General features: G+C 42.5%; 1 protein-coding gene across 8 annotated transcripts in view; it reads right to left on the bottom strand.

Annotated features, from left to right (window-relative positions):
- Positions 1-25,367, bottom strand: part of arid1b (AT-rich interaction domain 1B) — a 492,096-nt gene that overhangs the window by 334,364 nt on the left and 132,365 nt on the right. For all 8 annotated transcript variants that reach the window (XM_033025053.1, XM_033025055.1, XM_033025058.1 and 5 more), the window contains one exon: positions 6,307-6,417. In XM_033025053.1, coding sequence (XP_032880944.1) covers positions 6,307-6,417 — 111 coding nt within the window. The remainder of the gene's footprint in view (positions 1-6,306; positions 6,418-25,367) is intronic.

Here is a 25,367-nt window from a genome sequence, read left to right as displayed (position 1 = left end):
TCAAAAATGCCACCAAAACCATTTGATACATGAAGGCATCATGGGGACAATTAACAAACGTTTGCTGGTCTTTTATCCTGCACCTGAAATCTCTTTTGTGATACCTGATACAAGCCAATTTGCAGCTAGAATTCCTTGACACTGTATATCAAAACATTTAAAAAGAGAACATTAAATAGTCCAACCTCCTGTCTGTAACCTTATTTAAAGCCCTCCGTATCCACTGGCTTCACCTTTTCTATATATATCGGTGGCAAAGTAGAGGTGGTTGAAAACTTCAAATTCCTAGAAGTCAATATCACCAACAACTTTGTATTCATCGATCCATTTTGGTCTGCACTGTTACTAGCTTTTCACCATTTATGGGGATAGTGATTATGGAGGATGGGCAGTAATAAACAGTAACATGAGAGGCTATCCTTTCAATCATAATACATCTCGAGCAAACGCAGCTCAACGCAACCACAAAAATAGCTGACTCCCCTTGTAATATCAAACACCCTGATATTATTAAATGACAACACAAAAAGAGGCTGTTCAGCCAATTAAGTCTATGCTAGCTCCCATTAGAGCAATGCCTTTCGTCCCATTCTCCATTTTATCTCCGTGCACTTCAACCCAGCTCCCATGTTCCAGATTCTCCAGTCATCTGCCCACATTTGGGGAATTTACGGCAGCTAATTAACCTACTAACGACTATTTAGGATTTGCGGGAAACTGAAGCACCTGGGAAAAACCACACGGTCAAAAGAAGAATGTGAAAACTGCACACAGATAGCACGCAATGTCAAGATCAAACCTAGTTTGCTGGGATTGTGAGGCAGTTCTACTAAATGCTACAGCACAATGAACAGAGTACAATTAACAAGGATTTATGAAATGGAAATCATGCTAGACTAATCAAATGGAATTCTTTGAGAATGTGATTTAGATTAGTTTTGTTTAGTTTATTGTCACGTGTACTGAGGTACAGTGAAAAGCTTTTGTTGCGTGTCAGCAGAAAGACAATACATTACAATCGAGCCATTTACAGTGTATGGACACATGATAAGGGAATAACGTGTAATCCAAGGTAAAGCTAGTGAAGTAGATAGTAGTTCAGCATTGCTCTCTGGTTGTGGTAGGAAATTTCAGTTGCCTGATAACAGCTGGGAAGAAACTGTCCCTGAATCTGGAGGTGTGCGTTTTCACACTTCTATAACTCTTGCCTGATGGAAGGGGGGAGAAGAGGGAGTGGCCAGGGTGCGACTCGTCCTTGATTACGCTGCTGGCCTTGCCGAGGCAGCGTGAGGTATAAATGGAGTCAATGGAAGGGAGGTTGGTTTGTGTGACGATCTGGGCTGCGTCCACAATTCGCTGCAATTTCTTGCGGTCTTGGATGGGGCTTTTCCCAAACAAGCTGTGATGCATCCTGATAAAATGCTTTCTATGGTGCATCTGTAGAAGTTGGTGAGAGTTGTAGGAGACATACCGAACTTCCTAAGCCTTGGAAGGCTTTAAATAAGGTTACAGGTAGGAGGTTGGTTTTTATCACATGGAATTGAGGGTAATTTGATTACTATTTATGAACAGAAAGCATAAAATGAAAATAAAGTGGAAATTTGATCTTGGAATTCTCCACCCAGAGGCTGATGAGGTTCAGTTTTGTTTGTATTCAAAACAGAGTCAACAGTTTTCTGGATACCAAGAAAATGTCAGGTCAGGGCAATAATGGAGGAAAATAGACACGAGGTGAAAAAACAGCCAGAATCCTGATGGATGTTAGAGCAGTTTCAAATGGGCTGATGGCCTACTCTTCCTCCAGAGGTTTCTAGAGCTCTTTCTTTATTCTCTCTCCCTTCAACACCAACATCCCTGCATGTACACTGGAGTTACAAAACCTGCCCTCGGATTTTCTGCATTTCCCTCCTCCGTTGCTAACTATAGCGCACTTTGTATCCATATACTGTTCTATCTATGTCTCATTGTCACCTAATTTTGAGTACACCATTATTATTATCGTTCAATCTTTTCTGCCTTGATCATATATTTGCCTATCGTTCAGCAATTTGAAACAAAAGTGTTTTACCCCAATTCACCGATGTAAAACAGCGGGCTTCCAACCCAAAATTCAATTCATCAAGGGCAGCTCGGAGGCACAGTGCCAGAGACCGGGATTTAATCGCGACTAAGGGGGCTGCCGGTACAGAATTTGTACGTTCTCCCCATGACCGCAGGGGTTTTCTCCGAGATCATCGGTTGTCTCCCACACTCCAAAGATGTACAGGTTTGTAAGTTAATTGGCTTGGTATAAATGTCAATTGTCCCTAGTGTGTGTAGGGTAGTGTTAATGTGCGGGGATCGCAGGTTGATGCGGACTCGGTGGGCCGAAGGGCCTGTTAAACTAAAATTTAAACCTCACATTCCTCACATAAGGTACCCCAATATATCTGAGAGAAATCTGTTTAATCTGTCTAATATCTGGTCCTATCATTTCTAGAGATTTAAAACTCACTCACTATTAGTTTTGAGTTCATTCCCCTTCATTTTGCAGATAAAGTAGAATGAGCTGCTAAAGTAGGAATGGAGAAACGACTTGTAATAGGAAATAATGGAAACACTCAACATGCCAGGCAGCATCACTAGAAAGATTGTGCTCGCTTCGGCAGCACATATACTAAAAAAACTAGAAAGATAGCATTTTAACGTTTTGATCGAAGTTCTGTTTCTCTTTCCACATATTTTGTCTGACCTGCAAAGAGTTTTTTATTTCAGTTATACTGCATCTGCAATTTTTCTGTATTCATTGATAATGGCCTATATTATCTCATCCTTTAAAAATTCTAGAAACAGCAATCTCTCAAGTTATTCTTCCCTCGGTGGACCATGCATAACTGTTTATGTAATTGTACTTCATAAGTCAAACCCCTCAATCACTGTGGTTCCATTCAATATTGTTTCAATTGCTCCAATATCCCTTTTATATCCATACATGGATAGACAGCTTTAGAGGGATATGGGCCAAACGCAGGCAGGTGGGACGAGTGTAGATGGGGGCATGTTGAGTGGCATGGGCTCGTGGGGTCGAAGAGCCCGTTTTCACGCTCGGTGACGCTATGATCAGAACGTTACATATTCATCAATGCATACACAACACAAATCAAAATAACATCCCCAACTCAAAGTTAAATTCAAAGATCAGACATCTTTGCAAAGAAATTCATTGTTTTCAATATACAAATGTGAAAACATTATAATACCAAAAAAATATCTAATCCATATTCAGTTGCCATTACTCATCCAAAGATCCAATGCTTCATTTTAAGAGGACTAAGCTAAGGAACTGAAAACAGACCAGGTATCAACACTATAAAATGGCCTGTTGACAATCTTAATGTATTAATTTTCCACATTTTTCCTACCCGAAGGCTAAGTGGTGCACGTACAATTTTTTATAGTTGTAGTTGGCACATGTTTTCTAATTCCTGTTATTATTAGCTCGATACTGACCAGGGTTGTCACATTGTACTGGGTCATAATTATGGACTGTATGCTCAGATTTCCTATTTAAATTCATCAGTGATGAAGATACTGCCTGCAGAGAATCTTTTTGGGTTTTATCCATTGGAACTAACAGTCCTTTACTTACTGCAATTAAAAAAAAACTTAAAAATATATTCACACCTTTGCAATATTCCAAAACAGTTTGCATCTAAGAAATTACTTCCACCGTTTTAATCAAAATTTTATTGTAGGAAACATGGCAACAAACTTAGGAAGCTATTGCAAATAGCAATTTGATTATAACAAGTTTATTTTATTCATAAGGTTTCATTCGGGGGTGAATATTGACCAAGGCACTGGAGACAATTCCCATGGTCTTTTCACAATAGCGCCACAATAAATACCTGGAAGAATAGCTAGGCCTTGATTTAATATCTCAGGTGAAAGATGACACTTCCTACTATACAAGTTTCTCTCAGAACATCACCAGAGCATTCAGAACGTTTGTCCTGAAGTCGTGAATGTGACTTGATCCCCATACTTTGAGTTAGAAGCAAGAATGCCACCCACAGACAGGTTTGTAATTACCATGCATCACCACAAGAATCAGGAATTTTACCAAGAATGAAATCAATTAACTGAATGTGAAATATTGTGAAACAATGGCAATTGTTCTTTGGAAACAGAAAAATATGTTTGTTACAACCTGATGTCAGATTGATCCTTGTTAAGTATTGTACAGATAGAAATCTCTGAAAGGAGGTTCAGATTCTCTGTATCTCCCTCTCTCCTGACTCAGTCTGAAGAAGGGTCTCGACCCAAAACGGCACCCGTTCCTATCCAGAGATGCTGCCTGTCCCGTTGAGTTTCTCCAGCATTTTGTGTCTATCTTCGCAGTTATTCAAGTCATTTCAATTTCTGCCTATCACTCAGAATAAGGGGATCACGTCAGAAGCCTCCTCGTGGCGATCCCCGGAAACGACAACACGATGCACTCTGTGACGCGGCAGGCGACCAATTCTGTCAACATGTTGGACGACGGCAGAAGCCAACAGCGAGCTACACGTCATTTGACACACGAGTGAACTCAGAATAAAATGTAAGTTACTAGTGTTTTTTAATGCTAAATTTATTCTTGCATAAATATTGTGCCCTTTTTACCTCAAAATATTTACAGGGTGCCCCTAATGTCATGATGGAGCTATCACTTTAGCGGTAGTCCCAACTCCAACATGCCCACACAACCTATTGCCATCCAAGAAAAGAAAATGTCCAAAGATAAAAGCATGGCGCAGAAAGCAGTAATTCTTGATTGCCTATTTATAAACTTAAGACTTGGAGTACCTACAACAGGCACCTCAAATCACTGACAAACCACCACAAACAATGCCTCCAAAAATTCCTCAAAAACTACCGGCAGGATAAGAAAATCAACACCAGTGCTTTCTCTGAGGCCAACAACTTTAACATCAAGGTTAACATCAAGCTTCTACTTCACTCAGTCACTTAGGCAGACCACATTAATTATATGCTCCACGCTTGATTTTTGAAACAAGCTCTATACTGTCATGGCAAGGACTACCAGATGAACGTAGGAAGCAATTCTCGATGCCTCCTTAAAAAGCCCAGCAAACTGCTCTCTGTCCAGGTATAACAACTCTTAACTTTAGGTGATGTCTGAACCAGACTATAAAAAAATCTATATATTTATGTCTTTATTTAAACCATATGTGAGAATCCGGTGTATTCAATGTCCACCTGCCTTCATTCGTGTGTGGAAATAAAATCTCAAAACCAATTTCAAAATGAAACATACCTAAATGGAAAAAGGTTTACTTCAATCAAGAGGATCATATTAAGGTCACTCCCCTGAAATTGTGTGACGAGTCCAATATTTGAATAGGTATTGCAGTTTCTGGGGCAAAAGGCTCACCCACATGATAGTATGTAACCATAATGGTACACTTGACATCCATTTGCAAAATTAATGGAAGCAGAAATGTAATATAAAGATACCACAATTGAAGAATAATTATCTCAATTACACACAGTGCTCAATGACTAAGTAACTTTCTCATCATCATTTTGATCTTTTCCACTTATTCACACAAAGGCTACATAGTTCTTAAACAGATCCATTTAACAGGTTTGCAAATACGTTCAACATCATTGGGGGTTTTGTTAGGGCAGATACGAAAAAATACTTTCCTGTGGCACGAAGGGTTGTAAACAGAAGAAAATGATTTATGGTATTAGGCCAAAAGTTGACAGAGCAGAATTTTATTTTATTTACACGCAACAAAGTTTAACATCCGGATTCATTTGGACACATGGGCTATAAAACTGACGGAGGCAAAAAACATTGTCGATCTGCGAGAAAAGAGCTAGAAGGTAGGTGCAAGGGTATTGTTCTTTCTTGGTAGGAATTACAAAATAATCTGCTCATGCATTATTGTTCTCAGAATTAAGATGAGCTTCTCTGCAGGTGCCTAGACAACAACAACATCTCACAAGTTTCCTTAACGAGAAGTGGTATCATCCACCCATGCATCAAAAAACACAAAAAATGTTGATTTATTTACCTTTTTCCACACAAATTCCTTGAGAGCAAATTTTACTCTATATCTCAAATTAAAAAAAGTTGTGATTTCTAATTCTCCACGGGAGAATTTCCATAACCCGTATGGATGTAATGCAGAGGCTGCCTGCACACTCCATGAAATAATACCATGGCTTCTTTTATATTCTGTGTAATAAAGAATATCACGTATTCTTTAAACAGCGAGCTCAACTAATTTAAAAGCATTATTATGAGTCACTTACAGGCAAACTTGATGGTCTCTCTTGCTGTAACAAGTTCAAATCTTCATGGTTTGGCTTGCTAGATGTCAATGGTGGCGCAGTCCGGGTTCCGTAGCCTTCCTGAGTTATATCCTGTGAAAAAAAACCTAATTTATTAAGCACTGTCCATAAACACCAGTCATGAGAAGTTATTGGACTAGCAGTGTGATGAGATAACCAGCAGAGGGAAACAATCCAACTCGAAGGTCACAAAAGTGATTATCTTCCACTGCGAGACACAGTTTCCGCAACACAATAACCTCCCGCTGCACAGCCCAGCAGGTTGCAAGGGATTAACAGTGATGTTTAAACCAACAAATGTCTGACGTTTCTTTTGAAAGTTCCTCACTCCACTAGATTGGGAACCAAAGTTAGACAGCTTTACAATGGGCAAACAAAATGAGCAAGCATTGACTTTGCATCTCATTTGTGTTTTACTCTGTTGGGACTGACATTTACACATGTGACATGGAACAAAAGAACAATGTACACACATAACAGTAACAAAGTAAATCATTCACAACTTTTTCCTCCTCGTGTTCCCAGTTGGAAAGTATATTGGAAGGTCCTCATAAATATATTCCAAAATAAGTCATTACGCTTTACAAATACATGTGGACACAAACAAAATTGAATGAAAAATTGTCCAATTTGCAAACCTTCTGTTTTACAATTGCATTTTCCCACTTATGGTAAAATCGAATGGTATTTTCTTTGTCGCAAAAAAATTAACATTTCATTCAAACTTACTGGATGTTACCCTGGATCCTGCAAATGGGATTTTCTCCCCCCCCACCCCCCCCCCCCCCCCCCCCCCCCCCCCATATCTGCAGAATGAAAAAGCAGATGCATTTACCTCTTTAGCCCATCAAAGAAAGAAACGATGAGAAGACAGAAAATAATGGTAAACAATGAAATTGAAGAAAAAATAAAGAGTAGGGGGAGAATGTACAAAAAATAGAAATAGAAAAATATTAACATTCAAGAATATATTATGTGCATCAATAAGACAACTGAGTTTTAATTGTACTCTGTCTGATTGAGTCGAAATGTAGAAATGTGAAGCCCGATACCACCTCCAACTACATGTACTGAGATTGAAATTCAATTAGTTATTTTTTTAAACCTCATGCAGCAGAGATCCAGTGCCTGGCTTAGTGTCAACCCAGATGCACGGTAAAAGAGTTAGACGTAATGAAAAAGGAAGGCATGGCCCCATTTTTAAGTACTTCATCCAGCAGTGATATGCAACTGCAATGCATGAATTCCTTTTTTTCTCACTTCAGTTTGAGCGTTCAACACTATTAATTTCCCACCCAGATCATGATTTATGCTATTGACCTTGCACAAAGCTCTGGCTAAAAGCAGGTGGACTGCACTGGAACTTTTGAATACAGAGCCTGCTAAATGTCATTTAAAGTACAGCCACATTGCCAATATCACACATTATCCATTCAGCAGTGCTGAACTTCTATCTACCTTTTTGGCGACCCTCGGACTATCCTTGATTAGACTTTGCTGGCTTTACCTTGCACTAAATGTTATTCCCTTATCATGTATTTACAGTGCTCTCCATAATGTTTGGGACTAAGACCCATCATTTATTTATTTGCCTCTGTACACAATTTGAGATTTGTAATAGAAAAAAATCACATGTGGTTAAAGTGCACATTGTCAGATTTTAATAAAGGCCATTTTTATACATTTTGGTTTCACCATGTAGAAACTACAGCTGTGTTTCTACATAGTCCCCTCATTTCAGGGCACCATGTTTGGGGCAAAGCAATATAATGTAAATGAAAGTAATCATGTTTAGTATTTTGTTGCATATCCTTTGCATGCAATGACTGCTTGAAGCCTGCGATTCATGGACATCACCAGTTGCTGGGTATCTTCTCTGGTGATGCTCTGCCAGGCCTGTATTGCAGCCATCTTTAGCTTATGCTTGTTTTGGGGGCCAGTCCCCTTCAGTTTTCCCTTCGGCATATAAAAGGCATGCTCAATTGGATTCAGATCGGGTGATTGACTTGGCCACTCAGGAATTGACCATTTTTTAGCTTTGAAAAACTCCTTTGTTGCTTTAGCAGTATGTTTGGGATCATTGTCTTGCTGTAGAATGAACTGCCGGACAATGAATTTTGAGGCATTTGTTTGAACTTGAGCAGATAGGATGTGTCGATACACTTCAGAATTCATTATGCTACTACCATCAGCAGTTGTATTATCAATGAAGATAAGTGAGCCAGTACCTTCAGCAGCCATACATGCCCAGGCCATAACACCCCCACCACCGTGTTTCACAGATGAGGTGGTATGCTTTGGATCTTGGGCAGTTCCTTCTCTCCTCCATACTTTGCTCTTGCCATCACTCTGATATAAGTTAGTCTTCGTCTCATTTGTCCACAAGACCTTTTTCCAGAACTGTGGTTGCTCTTTTATGTACTTCTTGGCAAACTGTAACCTGGCCATCCTATTTTTGCAGCTAACCAGTGGTTTGCATCTTGCAGTGTAGCCTCTGTATTTCTGTTCATGAAGTCTTCTGCAGACAGTGCTCATTGACAAATCCATACCTGACTCCTGAAGAGTGTTTCTGATCTGTCAGACAGGGGTTGGGGGATTTTTCTTTATTATAGAGAGAATTCTTCTGTCATCAGCTGTGGAGGTCTTTCTTGGCCTGCCAGTCCCTTTGCGATTAGTAAGTTCACCAGTGCTCTCTTTCTTCTTAATGATGTTCCAAACAGTTGATTTTGGTAAGCCTAAAGTTTGGCTGATGTCTAACAATTTTATTCTTGTTTCTCATCATGGCATAATGAATAATATTCTTTATTCTCGTAATGGATTCTTTGACTTTCATTGGCATAATGTCGTACTCATGTTGATAAATAGCAATAAAAGTGTCCAAAGCTAATGGAAAGACTAGTGGAAAGACTAGGTGCTGAAAGCTCTCTTTTCCTGCATTAAGGAAGCAATTAAACAAACCTGAGCAATTACAAACCCCTGTGAAGCCATGTGTCCCAAACATTATGGTGCCCTGAAATGGGGGGACTATGTATAAACACAGCTGTAATTTCTACATGGTGAAACCAAAATGTATAAAAATGGCCTTTAATAAAATCTGACAATGTGCAAATTGTGGAGTACAGAGGCAAATAAATAAATGATGGATCTTTGTCCCAAACATTATGGAGGGCACTGTATACACTGTAAAAGGCTCGATTGTAATCATGTATTGTCTTTCTGCTGACTGGATAGCACACAACAAAAGCTTTTCACTGTAAGGTACACGTGAAAATAAACTAAACTGAACTGATCCATTCATCTAAAAATTCTACGTTTGATTCTAATACAAACGAATGCTGAAATAAAATCAGTAAACAATGTAAACACTCAGATGATCAGGCAGCATCTGTGGACAGTGAAACAGTAAATATTTTGCGTCAATTATGATAAATTGCTGTTCTTAGTACATTTTTCCAGCATTCTCTGTTTTACTTAATGCTTTGATAGAATGGACATCATCCAGATGGGAAGTAGCCCCAATATGATTCATTCATTTCACACTTTAATCTGTTATTCTTTTTATGCACCTCCACATATTTATCCAGTCAACTTAATTTTTTAATAATGCTCAGTCTGAGACTTCATAAATACGTTTTGCTTGATATCTTAAGTACTAACCACATATTGCGATTTGATTCGATAAATATTGATATTGTACTTCCCGTACTAAAGCCAAGTTTTGTGGAGGCTGAAAAATAACCTTTTTGCCACATATTCCAACAACGCACTCATTATAGTTCTTTTTGTCCTCCAGTCCGAACATTCACAGGTACAAACCTCAGGCCCACATGAGATTTAAAAAACCACAGAGCTCAGACCGCATGCTGGGTATTTGGTACAAACCACTGCCACCCACTGACATTCGCCTGGCACTGAACTGCCCTGCGGCCCTTGAGAAACAGCAGGGAAAGTTTGCAGAGAGCAAAGTTGTAGTTCAGCAATGCAATGTTCTGCTCAGTGTGTGGTCATCATGGTGAATACAGACCATTGCTGGGTTCTTGAGCACCAACTCCATGTGTTAACAGACTGCTGGATCCTCTGGTTTCTCTCACAACCACCTGTTGGATGGGATGGCAGATGTTGTTTCCCTCTCTTTTTTGTTTGACTGCACAGTTCTCCTCAGGCCAATGGCGATCATTGATTATTGAGCTTTTTACTAAAGCAAAATCTCCCAGGCTGGGGCAGGTTTTGCAACCAAACAAAGAGATAAGAAAGCAGCAAGCTGCAATAGATCCGACAGGCGGTGATGAGATAGTAACTTCGATTCAAGTAGACTGTGAACACATGGAGCAGGTGCTGCCAGTCCACAGCAATGGCGCCCACTTATCATGCAACCAAGTTGCAGTCCTGAGTCCTGTGCCCAACGCTGATCAGCTGTACTGCTCACCCTGGCCAGCACCAATGATGGCACTTACAGGCAGCTTCTCCAGTGTGTGTGTGTGTGTGTGTGTGTGCGCCTGTACATATAAATATATGTGTGTGTGTGTGTGTGTGCGCGCGCCTGTACATATAAATATATATATGTATGCGTGTGCGCGCGTATGTATATGTACATACACACAAATATGCATATATAGACACATACATATATAGACCTACATGTATACACACACACACATATATTCATTAGACACAAAATGCTGAACTCAGCGGGACAGGCAGTATCCCTGAATAAAAGGAATATATTCCCATTCCCCCCATTCCTTCCCTCCAGAGATACTGCCTGTCCCGCTGAGTTACTCCAGCATTTTGTGTCTTTATCTTCGGTGTAAACCTGCATCTGCAGTTCCTTTATATATATATATTCATTGTTTTATATCAATATAAATGTCATTGTTCAGTTTCAGGATAGGTGACAATAAGACACGTTTGACTCTTGACGTATCTGGTTCCAGTCACTCGCCACCCTGTGTAAAAACCTGTCCTGCCCATCTCCTTTACACGTTGACCATCTCACCTTGAAGCTATGTGCTTAGTTTTTTTCACTCATCCTGGGAAAATGATTCTGACTGTCTACCCTATTATGTCTGGCATAACTATATATACTTCTATCAGGTCTCGCCAAATCTCTGGCAGTCCATAGAAAGCAATCCAAGTCTGCCCAAACTTTCCCTGTAGGCAAGACCCCCTAATCCAGGCATCATTCTGGTAAACCTCCGCTGCACCCTTTCCAAAGTCTTCACATCCTTGCTGCAATGGGACAACCAGAACTGCACACAACACTCCAAAGGCAGCCTATCCAAAGTCCAACTCTTTTATTCAATGCCTCAACCTATGAAAGCAAGCATGCCACTCTCTCTAAGGTACACAAAATTGCTGGGGAAACTCAGCGGGTGCAGCAGCATCTATGGAGTGAAGGAAATAGGCGACGTTTCGGGCCGAAACCCTTCTTCAGACTGCCACTCTCTCTACTTGTGTTGCCACTTTCAGGGAGATATAGTCTTGGATACCAAGAACCCTCCAAACATCAATGCTGTTAAGGGTCATTGTCCAGAACAAGGGGACACAGTTTAAGGATAAGGGGGAAATCTTTTAGGGCCGAGATGAGGAAAACTTTATTCACACAGAGAGTGGTGAATCTCTGGAATTCTCTGCCGCAGAAGGTAGTTGAGGCCAGTTCATTGGCTATATTTAAGAGGGAGTTAGATGTGGCCCTTGTGGCCAAAGGGATCAGGGGGTATGGAGAGAAGGCAGGTACAGGATACTGAGTTGGATGATCAGCCATGATCATATTGAATGGCGGTGCAGGCTCGAAGGGCCGAATGGCCTACTCCTGCACCTATTTTCTATGTTTCTATGTTTCTATGCCTTTGATTGTATACTTTTCCATTACATTTTACCTCCCTTGCTTGGATTAAACATCTGCCATTTCCCCGCCCATTTCTGCAGCTGATCTATATCCTGTCGTATACTTTGACGGCTTTCCTCACAGTCTGTGACTCCAGCAATCTTGGTGTCATCTGCCAACTTACTAACCAATGTGTCTACATTGACTTCCAAGTTATTTATATGCATCACAAACAGCAGTGGTCCCAGCACAGATCCCTGTGGAATTCCACTGGTCACAGACCTTCAGCCTGAATAATGTACTTCCACTACAATCCTGTCTTCCATCAGTAAGACAGTTTCCTGGCTATTAATCTGCGGCATCTTAATCTACTAAAATCTATGCAGACAATATCCAATGCCGAACCTCAATGATCATCTTCATCACCTCCTCAAATAAGTCGATCAAATTAGTAAGACACAACCTGCCATGTACAAAACCATGCTGACTCTCCTTCATTATCCCATTCCCTTCCAATGGGAGTAAATCTTATCCCAAAGAATCCTCTCCAATAGTTTGCCTGCCACTGACGTGAGGTTTACATGCCTATATTAACCTACAAACCTGCATGTCTTTGGAATGTGGGAGGAAACCAGAGCACCCAGAGGAACTCACACAGCCACAAGAAAAATGTATGGCGGTGCAGGCTCGAAGGAGGCGCTGTCCTGAACGGCTGCCTGTCCTGCAGCTGTCCGTTTTTTCCCCTTCTTTTTTATTATTTTTAGTTCGTTAAGTGTACAGTCAGGGGGTCTAAATCTTTTATGTGTGGGGGGTGGTGGGGGGTAAGGGGGAAACTGCTTTTCTAAGTCCCTACCTGGTCGGAGGGGTTGCCTTCCTCCGAGCAGCGTCTTCGACCTGTCCTTGCGGCCTACCAGCGGGTCCGGGAGCGACGTTTCCCTGAGGGGACCTGGCCAGAACATCGGCGTTGGTGGCGGCGCAGAACGTCGGCGTTGGCGGCGGCGGCGCAGAACATCGGCTTTGGCGGCAGTGCAGCGCTGGAGCGCTATTGCGGAGCAGGCGATGCCTTTCCTGGGTCGCCGCGCTGGGACTCCAGTATGCTTGGTACCGCCGAGGAAAACATCGTGGAGCCGCGGTTCTGCGGAGCGGCCAGCTGCGACGTTGAACTTACATCTCGCCGAGATCACCAGTGTGCGGAGCTCCGTCTGGCGTGGTCTGTTGGCTTGGAAGCCGCAGGCTCCGGTGGGAAGGCGGCCGTTCCTGGCACCCCAAGCCGCTGGGGGTTCTCCCGACGCCGGAGTACCATCACCCGGCGAGAACATCGGGCGACGTGGCGGCGACTGTGGAGGCCTCAATAGGCCCAACTATGGGTGGACAAGAGGATGGGGACTGGACTTTGTGCCTTCCCCCACAGTGGGAATCACTGTGGGGGGATGTTTTGGTGTTGAATTTCTTTATGAATACTGTGTTGTATTTTTATTAGTGTGCTGCATGGACATCAGAATTTCCCCTGAATAAGGGGATTAATAAAGTATTTATCTATCTATCTATCTATCTATCTATCTATAATACCCTGGATTCACTCTTCTTCCCTTCATAAATAAAAGGACAACATAAGCTAATCTTCAGTCACAAAGATCCGGGTCAAGGCCCTGCAGTCTCCTCTATCACCTCTCTCAATAACCTGGGATATCATCAGGAGCTGGGGATTTGGTTTTAGTTTCAGAGGATACAGTGTGGAAACAGGCCCTTCGGCCCACCAGATCTGTGCCGACCAGCAATCACCCGTACACTAGTTCTATCCTACACACGTGGGACATATTTTACAGAAGCTAATTAACCTACAAACCTGCATGTCTTTGGAATGTGGGAGGAAACCAGAGCACCCAGAGGAACTCACACAGCCACAAGAAAAATGTACAAACTCCATACAGATAGTAGCAATAGTCAGGATCGAACCTGGGTCCCTGGCACAGTACGGTAGCAACTCTACCGCAGCGCAACCGTGCCGCTCGAAATGTATTCACCTTAATGCACATCAAGAGCCTCAACACCTCCTCCTTCTTAATCTCAAACTGCCTTTGGATATTAGTGTGTAAGAAAGAACTGCAGATGCTGGTTTAAACTGAAAATAGACACAAAAAGCCGGAGTAACTCAGCGGGACAGGCAGCATTTCTCGAGAGAAGGAATGCGTGATGTTTCGGGTCAAGACCCTTCCACACATATCCATCGCCTTGGGGAAAACAGATGCAAAGTACTCGTTTAGTACCTTGCCTCCATCCCCAGACCTCCAAGTACAAATTCCCTCCTTTAAGCGGCCTTTTCACGGGGCGACTTGACGCAAGAGTTAACCAGAGTTTAACATCGTGGGAACCTCGTGCGATAACAGTACGGCATTCGTGGACCACCGTGGACCACCGTAGCGCTAACGGCAGGTAATCGTGTATCTTGGTCACTCGGGAGAAAATTCAAGAAAGTTTGAATTTCTCCAAGAGTGACTTGTACACTTGTGGTTGAGCATTGCAACATTATATGGACGTAGTGGCCAGTGCGATATCCGTAATAACTCTTGCGGGTACCGTGGGAACTCCTGCGAACGGTGAACCCGGAAGCTGGACAGAGGGGACAGAAGGTGAGTAAAAATTGTCTTCTGTGGGATTGAATTTAAAAAATAAATAAAAATAAAGATTTGCATCCGCATATGGACATCAACTTATTCATGAGTTATGTTAATGAGATTCAAGAAAATAACTATAATCTTTAAAAGGGACTTTACTGAAAGGGTACGCATTTTTATGGTCCGTGAGAAATTGTTCACGTGTACTTCTTTGAGAGATACAGCTCGGATTCCTCGCCGACTAGCGATCGATGCCTTTCCGAAGCAGGGTCCGGAACGCTACCAATCAATGTTCTCCAGAGACCCGTGTAAGGAGTGAACTGCACATGCTGGTTTAAACCGAAAACAGACACAAAACGCTGGAGTAACTCAGCGAGTCAAGCAGCATCTCTGGAGAAAAATAGCTGATGTTTCGGGACGAGACACATCTTCAGACTCAATTCCGATTAGGATGTCTGAAGAAGGGTTCCGATTCGAATCGCCACCTATTCTTTTTCTCCAGAGATATGGAGACCCTTCTGATATGCTGCCTGTGGTCGATAAATGCGTAACCTTTCAGTAAAGTCCCTTTTAAAGTCCCTTTTAAAGATTATAGTCGAGGGAGAAGAGGGGGAGACAGATGGGGGTGTCTTCATTTACTGGCGGCGGGTGTCTGTCACTGAAACAGGCAGGTGAGATTTCACATCCACCTTGTGTGTGCCTCTCTCTCTCTCTCCCTCCCTCTTACACAGGCTGAGAGACTCTGCCTCTGTGAGTGTACGTCTCTTTCTCCCCCTCTCCCACACACAGTAAGACCGAGGTACTGTGCTCAGTCCATCTGTGTCTCCCACATACACAGTAAAACATGTCTCCAAATGAGCCAATTCAACCAAGGGAGGATATCTATAGTGTGTGAAAAAAAAAGTTACATCATTTGTGTCACGTGTAGTTCACGACGTTCATTCAAGATTTAACGCGAAAGCTCGGGAGACGGACAAGTCACTCGCACAAATAACAGAAATGCCGAGTACCGTGGGAACTCTTTATCTACCCCCGTTATATCGTGCGAGACTCGTGCTGGACCACGACCTCTTCACTCTGGTGACATCTTGCGTCAACTCGCCCCGTGAAAAAGCCCCATTATCCTCAAGCTGTCCCAGCTTCTGCCCTGTTATTATTTTGTTTTTAATCAAGATATAAAAAGCTTTGGGATTTTCTTTAATCCTACTCACGAAAGCCATATCATGGCCCCTTTGGGCCCTCCTAATCGCCCGCTTGAGTTCTTTCCCCCTTTCTTTATATTTCTCAAAAGGTCACAAAGTCTAATTCCAACCTCTTAAACCTTGCATGTGCATCTTTTTTTCTTTTTAACCAATTTTACAACATTTTTGACAATTGGTTATCTAATTTTCCCTTATTTGCCATAATTATCCCTCCTCCTTACAGGAACATGTTGGTTCTGAACATAGATCAACCAGCCTTTAAACAACTCCCACACGTCAGATGTGGACTAACCCAGTAGTGATTGTTTCCAGCCTACCCTCCCAAGCTCCTGCTGAATAACTATGTAGTTTGCCTTACTCCAATTTAGCACCTTCCTGCAAGGTCCCGTCTTCTCCCTATTCAAAACAATCTTATACAGTTGTGGTCACATATATCTGATGATAATAATGATGAATTTGAGTCATGTTTCCGTTGGTGCTCTTGATTTCTGAGAATGCATTCTGACCACTAAGTGAGAAACCAGTGTACCCTTTATTATCTTCTGTTTTGTAGCCAGCTTGTGATCCATTCTACTGTTAGTCCCCTGAACCCTAAACATTCTGACCCTGGTCAAGTCTACATTGGCACCTTCTGAAAATCAAAACTATGTCTGTTGTTTTAATTATCCTCATCAATTTCATGGGCTTTTAAACATGAATGAATAGCATTACTGCCTCTTTTGACATCATGCGCCTTTTGAAACAATTTGGTGTATTTTCTGACCAGAACGTTTCCGATAACATCTCTGAGAAAGATTCTATAATCTTTTTTACCACTGGTTGACAAGTGCCCTGAAGTTTTTTCACCTCTTCTTTTAATTCAAGGGCCAAAGAGAAATCATGTTTGCTACCCACCGCTCGGCTTCCAGCGATTATATGTAACAGTAACATTAACTATCTCTTGCCTAACTTCATTTTTTGCTTGGTTTAGTATATTATTGTCACGGGTCTGAGGTACAGTGAAAGGTTTTTGTTGCATGGTTTCCAGTCGGCGAATAGACTATACAGATCTACAATTAAGCCGTCTTACACTGTATAGATACAGGATAAAGGGTATACCATTTAGTGCAAGATAAGGTCCAATAAAGTATTATTAAAGATAGTTTGAAGGTCTCCAATGAGATAGATGGTCAGGACCTTTCTCCAGATGGTGAGAGGATGGTTTAGTTGCCAAATAACATCTGGGAAGAAACTGAAGAATTTTGAATTATGCATTTTCAAACTTCTGTACCCCTTTGCTGATAGGAGAGGGGGAAAAATGGAGTGACCCGGGGGAGACTGGTCCTTGGCTATGCCGGTGGCCTTGCCAAGACAGTGGAAAGTATAGATGCGGTTAATCGAAGGTAGGGTGGTTTGCATGATGGTCTGGGGTACGTCCACAACTCTCTGCAATTTCTTGCGGTTTTGGATGGAGCAGTTCCCAAAACATGCCGTGATGCATCTCGATAAAATGCTTTCTATGGCACACCTGTAGAAGTTGGTGAGCGTTGTTGGGGTCAGGTCAAACTTCCTCAGCCTTCTAAGGAAGTAGAGGCATTGGTGTACTTTCTTGGCCACTGCTTCGATGTGGCTGAACCACGACAAGTTGCTGGTGATATTTACTCTGAAGAACTAGCTTTTAAGTGCACTGATACAAATGATCCAGACTAGTGGGTTATTATTCTCTCCGTTTAGGCCATCAATTGATTAGTTAACCAAATATTTCTCTCACCAATCTCAGACGTGCATTTTCTTCCATTTCTGAGTCTGATACTCTGCAATTTTCATTTTCCTGATAAATACTGAGACCAAACAACTATTTATTGGTAAGAAAGAACTACAGATGCTGGTTTAAATCGAAGGTAGACACAAAATGCAGGAGAAACTCAGCGGGTGAGGCAGCATCTCTGGAGAAAAGGAATGGGCGACGTTTCAAGTCGAGACCCTTCTTCAGACTTCAGACAGAACTATATATTGGACCATCTAGGCTAGTTTAAAAGTTGCCCAAATCAATTTGAATGATTGAAAAATAAAAATCTGAAGTAATAAATCTAATAAAATATCTAACTAATGTGAATTAATTAATTAGAACATAAATAGACTGCAAATTAAAATAAAGGGAAAAAGAACCTTTCCGATGGAGGTTATCAATCTTATTCAAAGGGCAGCACAGCGATAGAGTTGCTGCCTTACAGCGCCAGAGACCCAGGTTTGATCCTGACTACGGGTGCCGTCTGTACGGAGTTTGTACGTTCTCCCCGTGACCTGCGTGGGTTTTCTACAAGCTCTTCGGTTTCCTCCCACATTCCAAAGACGCGCAGGTTTGCTGGTTAATTGGCTTGGTATAAATGTAAATTGTCCGTAGCGTGTGTAGGATAGTGTTAATGTGCGTGGATTGCTGGTAGGCGCGGACACGGTGGACTGAAGGGCCCGTTTCCACACTGTACCACTAAACTAAAACTAAAAACTCATGCTCAATAGACCAGTTATGGCTGGAAGAAAATGGAGGGGCCAGATACAAAGTATACACAATCGTTCAGCGCTCAGTGAGTTATGGAATGGGTCCTGAATCAATGCCAGCTTCTGACCTTCAGCAAGTTTCATTCTTCCACAATGCTGTGGGCAGTCACAGGAGTCAGGTGATCCAAGCTCACCTGCAGTTCTCTATAGATCCACGGCCAGAAGTCAGCACAATCAGATATAATATGGTGCCATTTTGCTGTCAATCCCTACATTCATCTACTTGTATCCCCCTGCATTTATTTTTTCTTTTAGTCTTACCTGCAATATTTCATTGCATATTATATATTTAAGATTCTGTCTTTCCCAATGTTTTAATAAATTCTAAGTCATTTAGGCACAGAAGATAATAATGTTCTTATTTGTTCATTATTATTCTCACGTGAATCCTCCTTGAGAAAGAAAACCCTTCCCACTGACGTCCCATCATATTCTGCCTGCTCCACCTCTGGCAAAATCCACAAGTCTCACTTTGACCTTGTAGCATCTTCAATCCCTCAGAAATGGAAGCAAGCCTTGATCTCAAGGCCCTGCTAAGTACGGCACAGCATGGGTGGCGCAGCGGTAGAGTTGCTGCCTTACAGCGAATGCAGCACCCGAGACCCGGGTTCCATCCCGACTACGGGTGCTGTCTGAACGGAGATTGTATGTTCTCCCCGTTACCCGCGTGGGTTTTCTCCGAGATCTTCGGTTTCCTCCCACGCTCCAAAGACGTACAGGTTTGTAGGTTAATTAGCTTGGTAAATGTAAAAAAAATTGCCCCTAGTGGGCATAGGATAGTGTTAATGTGCGGGGAACGCTGGTCGGCGCAGACCTGGTGGGCCGAAAGGGCCTGTTTCCGCGCTGTATCTCTAAACTAAACAAGTAGGAAGCTTCCAACACGCACTTTGTCATCGATGAAACATATCAACATCATGCTGAATGTAACCATTTACTGGAAAGTTTATTGTATCAGCCAATAAATTCCATGAATTCAAAGGCAGGTCACAGTCTGCCACAAGTGGCTCTCATTCTGACTGAAGATTTCCATCCAACTGCATGGCATGACAGGAATGTATGGAATAAACACCACTCCTCAGAACAAATGCTGTCCCAGAAGCTCAACAACATAAAGTACAATTCGGCCAACTTGACTGCTTACCGTCCAGCCACCATCCTAATATTACTGAAGTCCGTCAAACCACACAGTGACTGCAGTGTATACCACATACAGCAGGCACAGAAGGGCACAGTCCTTTTCACATTCTCCTTGAAGTTAAAAACCCACTGGACCTGGAATGATACCCCTGCCTCTTCATCACCTGTGGATCAAATCCTCAGAGCATTGCACTCCAAGACTGGTGCAGTTCCAAAAGACTGTGTGTGTTGACTTTTCAAAAACAATAAATCTTGATCTTGTCACGAACAACCAGGTGATGTAAATAACAAAAATACTACAGCATACAGATTGCAAATTATAATTCACTGCTTCAATACAATGTTCAATGGAAATCTGCAGTTGATTATGAAGAGCATTGTTACCTCTCAACTTAAAATAGTCATACAGTACGGAAACAAGCCCTTTGGGTCAACTTGTCCATGCCGACCACGATGCCCATCTAAGGTTGTTCCATTTGCCCGTGTTTGGCTCATGTCCCTCTATACCTTTCCTATCCACGTACCTGTCCAAATGTCCTTCAATGTTGTTATTATACTTGCCTCAATCATTTCCTCCGGCATCTTGTTTGCCCCTTAGGTTCCTATCATCTTAAATCTATGCGCTCTAGTCCTTGATTCCCCTCCCTTCCATTCACCCGTTCTACTTCCCGAATGATTTTATACGTGACGGTCACCCATCAGCCTCTGAGCTGGAAGGAATAAACTTCTAGCCTGCCCAACCTCTCCCTATAACTCAGGCCCTTGAGTCTTGTAAACATCCTCGTAAATCTTCTCTGTACCCTCTCTGGCTTTATGAATGAATGAATATGTTTATTGGCCAAGTATTCACATACAATGAATTTGCCTTGGTGCTCCGCCCACAAATGACAACATGACATACAGTGACAGTTACGAATAACACATAAAACACTAAACATTAATAATAAAACACCATTGATCAAACATGTGAACCAAACAAAATACCAGAGCAAAAGGAGACTACAGATTTTTGGCTATTGAGTAGAGCTACTACTCGTGGAAAAAAAGCTGTTTTTATGTCTGGCTGTGGCTGCTTTGGCAGTCCGGAGTCGCCTTCCAGATGGAAGTGATTCAAAGAGTTTGTGGCCAGGGTGAGAGGGGTCAGAGATGATCTTGCCCGCTCGCTTCCTGGCCCTTGCAGTGTACAGTTCATCAATGGAGGGAAGGTTGCAGCCAATAACCTTCTCAGCTGATCGGACGATTCGCTGCAGCCTCCAAGTGACGTGCTTGGTGGCTGAGCCAAACCAGACCATGATGGAGAAGGTGAGGACAGACTCTATGATGGCCATGTAGAATTGGACCATCATTGCCTGTGGCAGATTGTGCTTCCTCAGCTGCCGTAGGAAGTACATCCTCTGTCATGCCTTTTTGACTGTGGTCGATGGTAGCCACCCACTTAACGTTCTTGGAGATGATGGTTCCCAGGAACTTAAAAGACTCCACAGATGTGACTGTGGTGTTGTTGATGGTGAGTGGGGTGAGGGGAGGGGGAGCTCTCCTAAAGTCTTCAATCAATTCCACTGTCTTAAGAGCATTGAGCGTTGCGATGTTACCAGGGCACTAGCTGTGACACTTCCTGTCTGTAGGCAGATTCCTCCGCATACTGGATCAGTCCAATCAGGGTTGTGTCATCCACAAACTTGAGAAGCTTGACAGAGGTGTCTGTGGAGGTGCAGTCATTGGTGTGGAGAGAGTACAGGAGAGGGGAGAGTACGCAGCCTTGAGGTGCTCCTAGGCCGAGGGTTTGCGGGTCCGAGATGTGCATTCCCAGCCTCACATGCTGCTTCCAGTCTGTCAGGAAGCTGGTGATCCACTGACAGAGGGGTTCAGGCACAGTCAACTCGGAAAGTTTGGAGTGTAGTAGCTCTGGCACAATGGTGTTGAATGCAGAGCTAAAATCAACAAACAAAATCCTTGCATAGGTCTCCTGGCAGTCTAGGTGCTGGACGATGAATTGCAGGCACGGGTTGACTGCGTCATCCACAGATCTATTGGCCCTATGTGCAAACTGCAGAGGGTCCAGCAGGGAGTTTGTGATATTTTTCAGCTTGGCCAGTACAAGCCTTCAAGGGTCTTCGTGACGACAGTGGTCAGCTCGACAGGCCTGTAGTTATTAAGACCAGTAATCCTTGCCTTTTTGTGTACAGGCACACAGTGGATCGAACACCTATCCCTGAGGCACACCACGAGTCACAGGACTCCAGTCTGAAAAACAACCTTCCACCACCACTGTTTTTCAACACTGCCACATGACGTACATTAACTCCAGCCTGTGACACACATTACCTCCAACCTCCCGGAGTGTCTTCATCCACTGCAGTTTGTCTACGGTCACAACAGGTCATGGCAGGCGCCATATCCCTGGCATTAAACTCATCTCTGGAACACCTAGACAACAATGACACCTAAACCAGACTACTATACCATAACTCTGCCTTCAACACCAATGCAGCAAAGGTCTTCTTGACCACTCCATTTACCTACCTGTGATGCCACTTTCAGTGAATCACGTACCTGGGCTCCTAGATCCCTCTGTTCTACAACACTCCTCAGGGCCCTGCTAGTCAATGTGAAGATCCCACCCTGGTTTGACTTCTCAAAATGCAACCCCTTGCACTATTCTGCATTAAACTCCATTGGCTTATTCCGGCCCACTTATCAAGATGCTGCTGAACTTTTTGATTTCCACCTTTACTATCTACATCGATAACACCCACATTAGTGTCATCTTTGTTTAGGTATGTTACAATGCTTACCTTCAGCGGCGCTGCAATTCTGCCACTGGCTGTGTGTGCGATTTTGGCGCCTTTGAGGGGGGGGCGGGGTTAAAACACATTTTTTTGCTACCTTGTCCTGGATTATATTTGGTTGGAGTGCAAGCTTTTGCTGAAGAATCGTTCCAACGGGCGTTCTGTGTATTTTTTTTTTTTTTTAAATCGCCCTACAAGTTCAGCGCTGGAGTACTTTTTAAATCAGCTTCTAAAGCCGTCAACGCCGATAACGGAGACGGATTTCAGGTATGGGACAGGTAAATGAAAGCCGTTTATTTTATGCTTAAAAGTGGTCCTTAAGATGCCTTTAGTTCACATTTTAAGTTGCGAAACGGTGATTTTTCCCCCCATACGAACAGGCAGTATTTTTCATGCCGATACGGGTCTAAATTCACCCACAAAACCGCAACGTTCCAAATGATCGCGTTCCAGAAAAACCCACTTGCAAGATGATTTAAATGGCCATTAATTTACAGGTATTAAACATTAAATTCCTTCCATTTGGCCTATAAATCCATGACAATGAGATTTTAAAATTATGTTATATTGTGAATTCTTGTGTGAATGTTATTTGGACACAGGCTATTTAAAAATGTTAATCTTTTCTTAAGAAATTGATAGATGTTTAGATCTAGTAATTGAATTTTAGATACTGCGATATCTCCTCAAGGTATGCCTACTTTGAAGAAGTTCTCGCTCCATAGATGCTGCTGCACCCGCTGAGTTTCTCCAGCATTTTTGTGTACCTTCGATCTTCCAGCATCTGCAGTTCCTTCTTGAAAACTAATGATATGCTTTAATTTCAAGTCATCCAAGTAAGATTGTTTCATATTTGTTTCAGAATGCTTCAATCTATAATAACTGAAAATTTCTTTCAGTTCTCTTAATTTTTAAGAAAGTTTTGACTGTCCTCGGTCACAGCTTTTGTGTTAAGTCAATGGAAAAGCAAGATGCTAATTTCCGAGTATGAAAATGGCCATAACTGAAGATATGAAAGTGAATTAGGTGTCAAATTAAACTTCTTTTTATGCTTTATCTGATGGGATAAATTACAGACTTGATTTTTTAAATCTCATAATTTTGTAACATTGCTACTTTGTCTCCTCTTTTTTTCTTCCATTCTTCATATGAACAGGCATCACATTTTATGCAGGTATGCCAAACAGGATGATCCAATGCTTGTTGTTGCCAATTGTTGGCGTATGTCAATGTTGAAATTCTTCGGGAACGTTCTCCTGTAAGTAGCTGTTTATGATATTCTGTTATCAGCATTCTTCTGACATGTCCTGCCCACCTGGTGTGTGATTCTTTCAACAATGTGTAGCTGCTGGGGAGGATTGCCAAGGACAAAATTTGTGAATCTGTTTTTTTTTCCCCCTTGCTACTTGATGTGAAGCATGCTGCACAGGAAGGTTATGTAGACGTGTCTAAGCTGTCTGGCATGGCTTACAAGCAGAGTTGGGTGGGTATGACAACAGCATGATACAGTTTCCCCTTAGAGAGAAGGAATGGGTGACGTTTCGGGTCGATATATCTCTCGTTTCCCTTTCCCCTGTAGTCAGAAGGGTCTCAACCTGAAACGTCACTCATTCCTTCTCTCCAGAGATGCTGCCTGACCCGCTGAGTTACTCCAGCATTTTGTGTCTATCTTCGGTTTAAACCAGCATCAGCAGTTCCTTCCTACACCTTGATCTTTTGATTGATGTTTCGTCCAATTCCGCACTTTACTTCTCAGTTTTCCAAAATCAAATCTAACCTGTTGTTGATTTGTCATCAATGTTGACAGATCTTGAGAGAGTGCCTCCAGGGCCAGTAAACCTGCTCACTGTAAAAGCCTCCGACCATTCACAAGGATATTTGTTCAAGAAGGAACTGCAGATGCTGGAAAATCAAAGGTAGACAAAAGTGCTGGAGAAACTCAGCGGGTGCGGCAGCATCCATGGAGTGAAGGAAATAGGCAACGTTTCGGGCCGAAACCCTTCCGTATGTAGTATGTTTGGTGGAGATTGGTGCATAATTTCCTTGTGCTAATTCTGAGGCCAAAGTTGTCGTATCACCGACAAAAACATTTCTACACATTCCAGTATATTAATTAGATTCTGAGCTTGCATTGAATGCCCCGTCATTAGCAAAAAGAAAATCTCTTAAGGTGACTTCTCATGCTTAGGCTTTGGCTGAGAATTTCCCTTGGTTAAATGGAGCACTATCAGCCCTCTATCTAAGGTTAATTCCATATTCTTTATCAGGATAGGCATCAGTTAGCATTGCAGAGAACACTGTATTAAACAGTGCGGGGCAAGCACACAGCCTTGTTTCACACCATTGGTGCGTAGGAATTGGTCTAAATAACTCTCTGTCGTCCAATATTCTGGCCATCAAATCATTTTGGAATTGTCAGACAATTGTGATGAACCTTTTGAGGCAACGTACTTTGACGTGATCTTCCATATCACCTCTTGACTGTGTTAAAAGCTTCAGTGAGATAAACAGAGATGTGAACAAGCAGCAGTTTTGTTCTTGTCACTCTCGCTTGAAGTTGTTCTGCTGGGGAAGATCACTTCTGTTGTTCTATGTCCTTCACAAAAACACATTGACTTTCTTGCTCTCGGCAAGTGATCAGTTTTAGTTTAGTTTACGTTTTAGAGATACAGCGTGGAAACAGGCCTTTCGGCCCACCGTGTCCGCGCCGACCAGCGATCCCCGCACATTAACATTATCCTACGCGCACTGGGGACAACGTTTACATTTACCAAGCCAATTTACTGACATACTGTACGTCTTTGGAGTGTGGGAGGAAACCGAAGATCTCTGAGAAAACCCACGCGGTCGCGGGGAGAACGTACAAACTCCGTACACACAGCACCCGTGGTCAGGATCAAACTCGGGTCTCCGG

The sequence above is a fragment of the Amblyraja radiata genome, chromosome 8 (assembly GCF_010909765.2).
Source record: "Amblyraja radiata isolate CabotCenter1 chromosome 8, sAmbRad1.1.pri, whole genome shotgun sequence".
Classification (NCBI taxonomy): Eukaryota; Metazoa; Chordata; class Chondrichthyes; order Rajiformes; family Rajidae; genus Amblyraja; species Amblyraja radiata.
The sequence above is the reverse complement of the archived record's forward strand: the minus strand, read 5'-3'. Positions and strand labels throughout refer to the sequence as shown.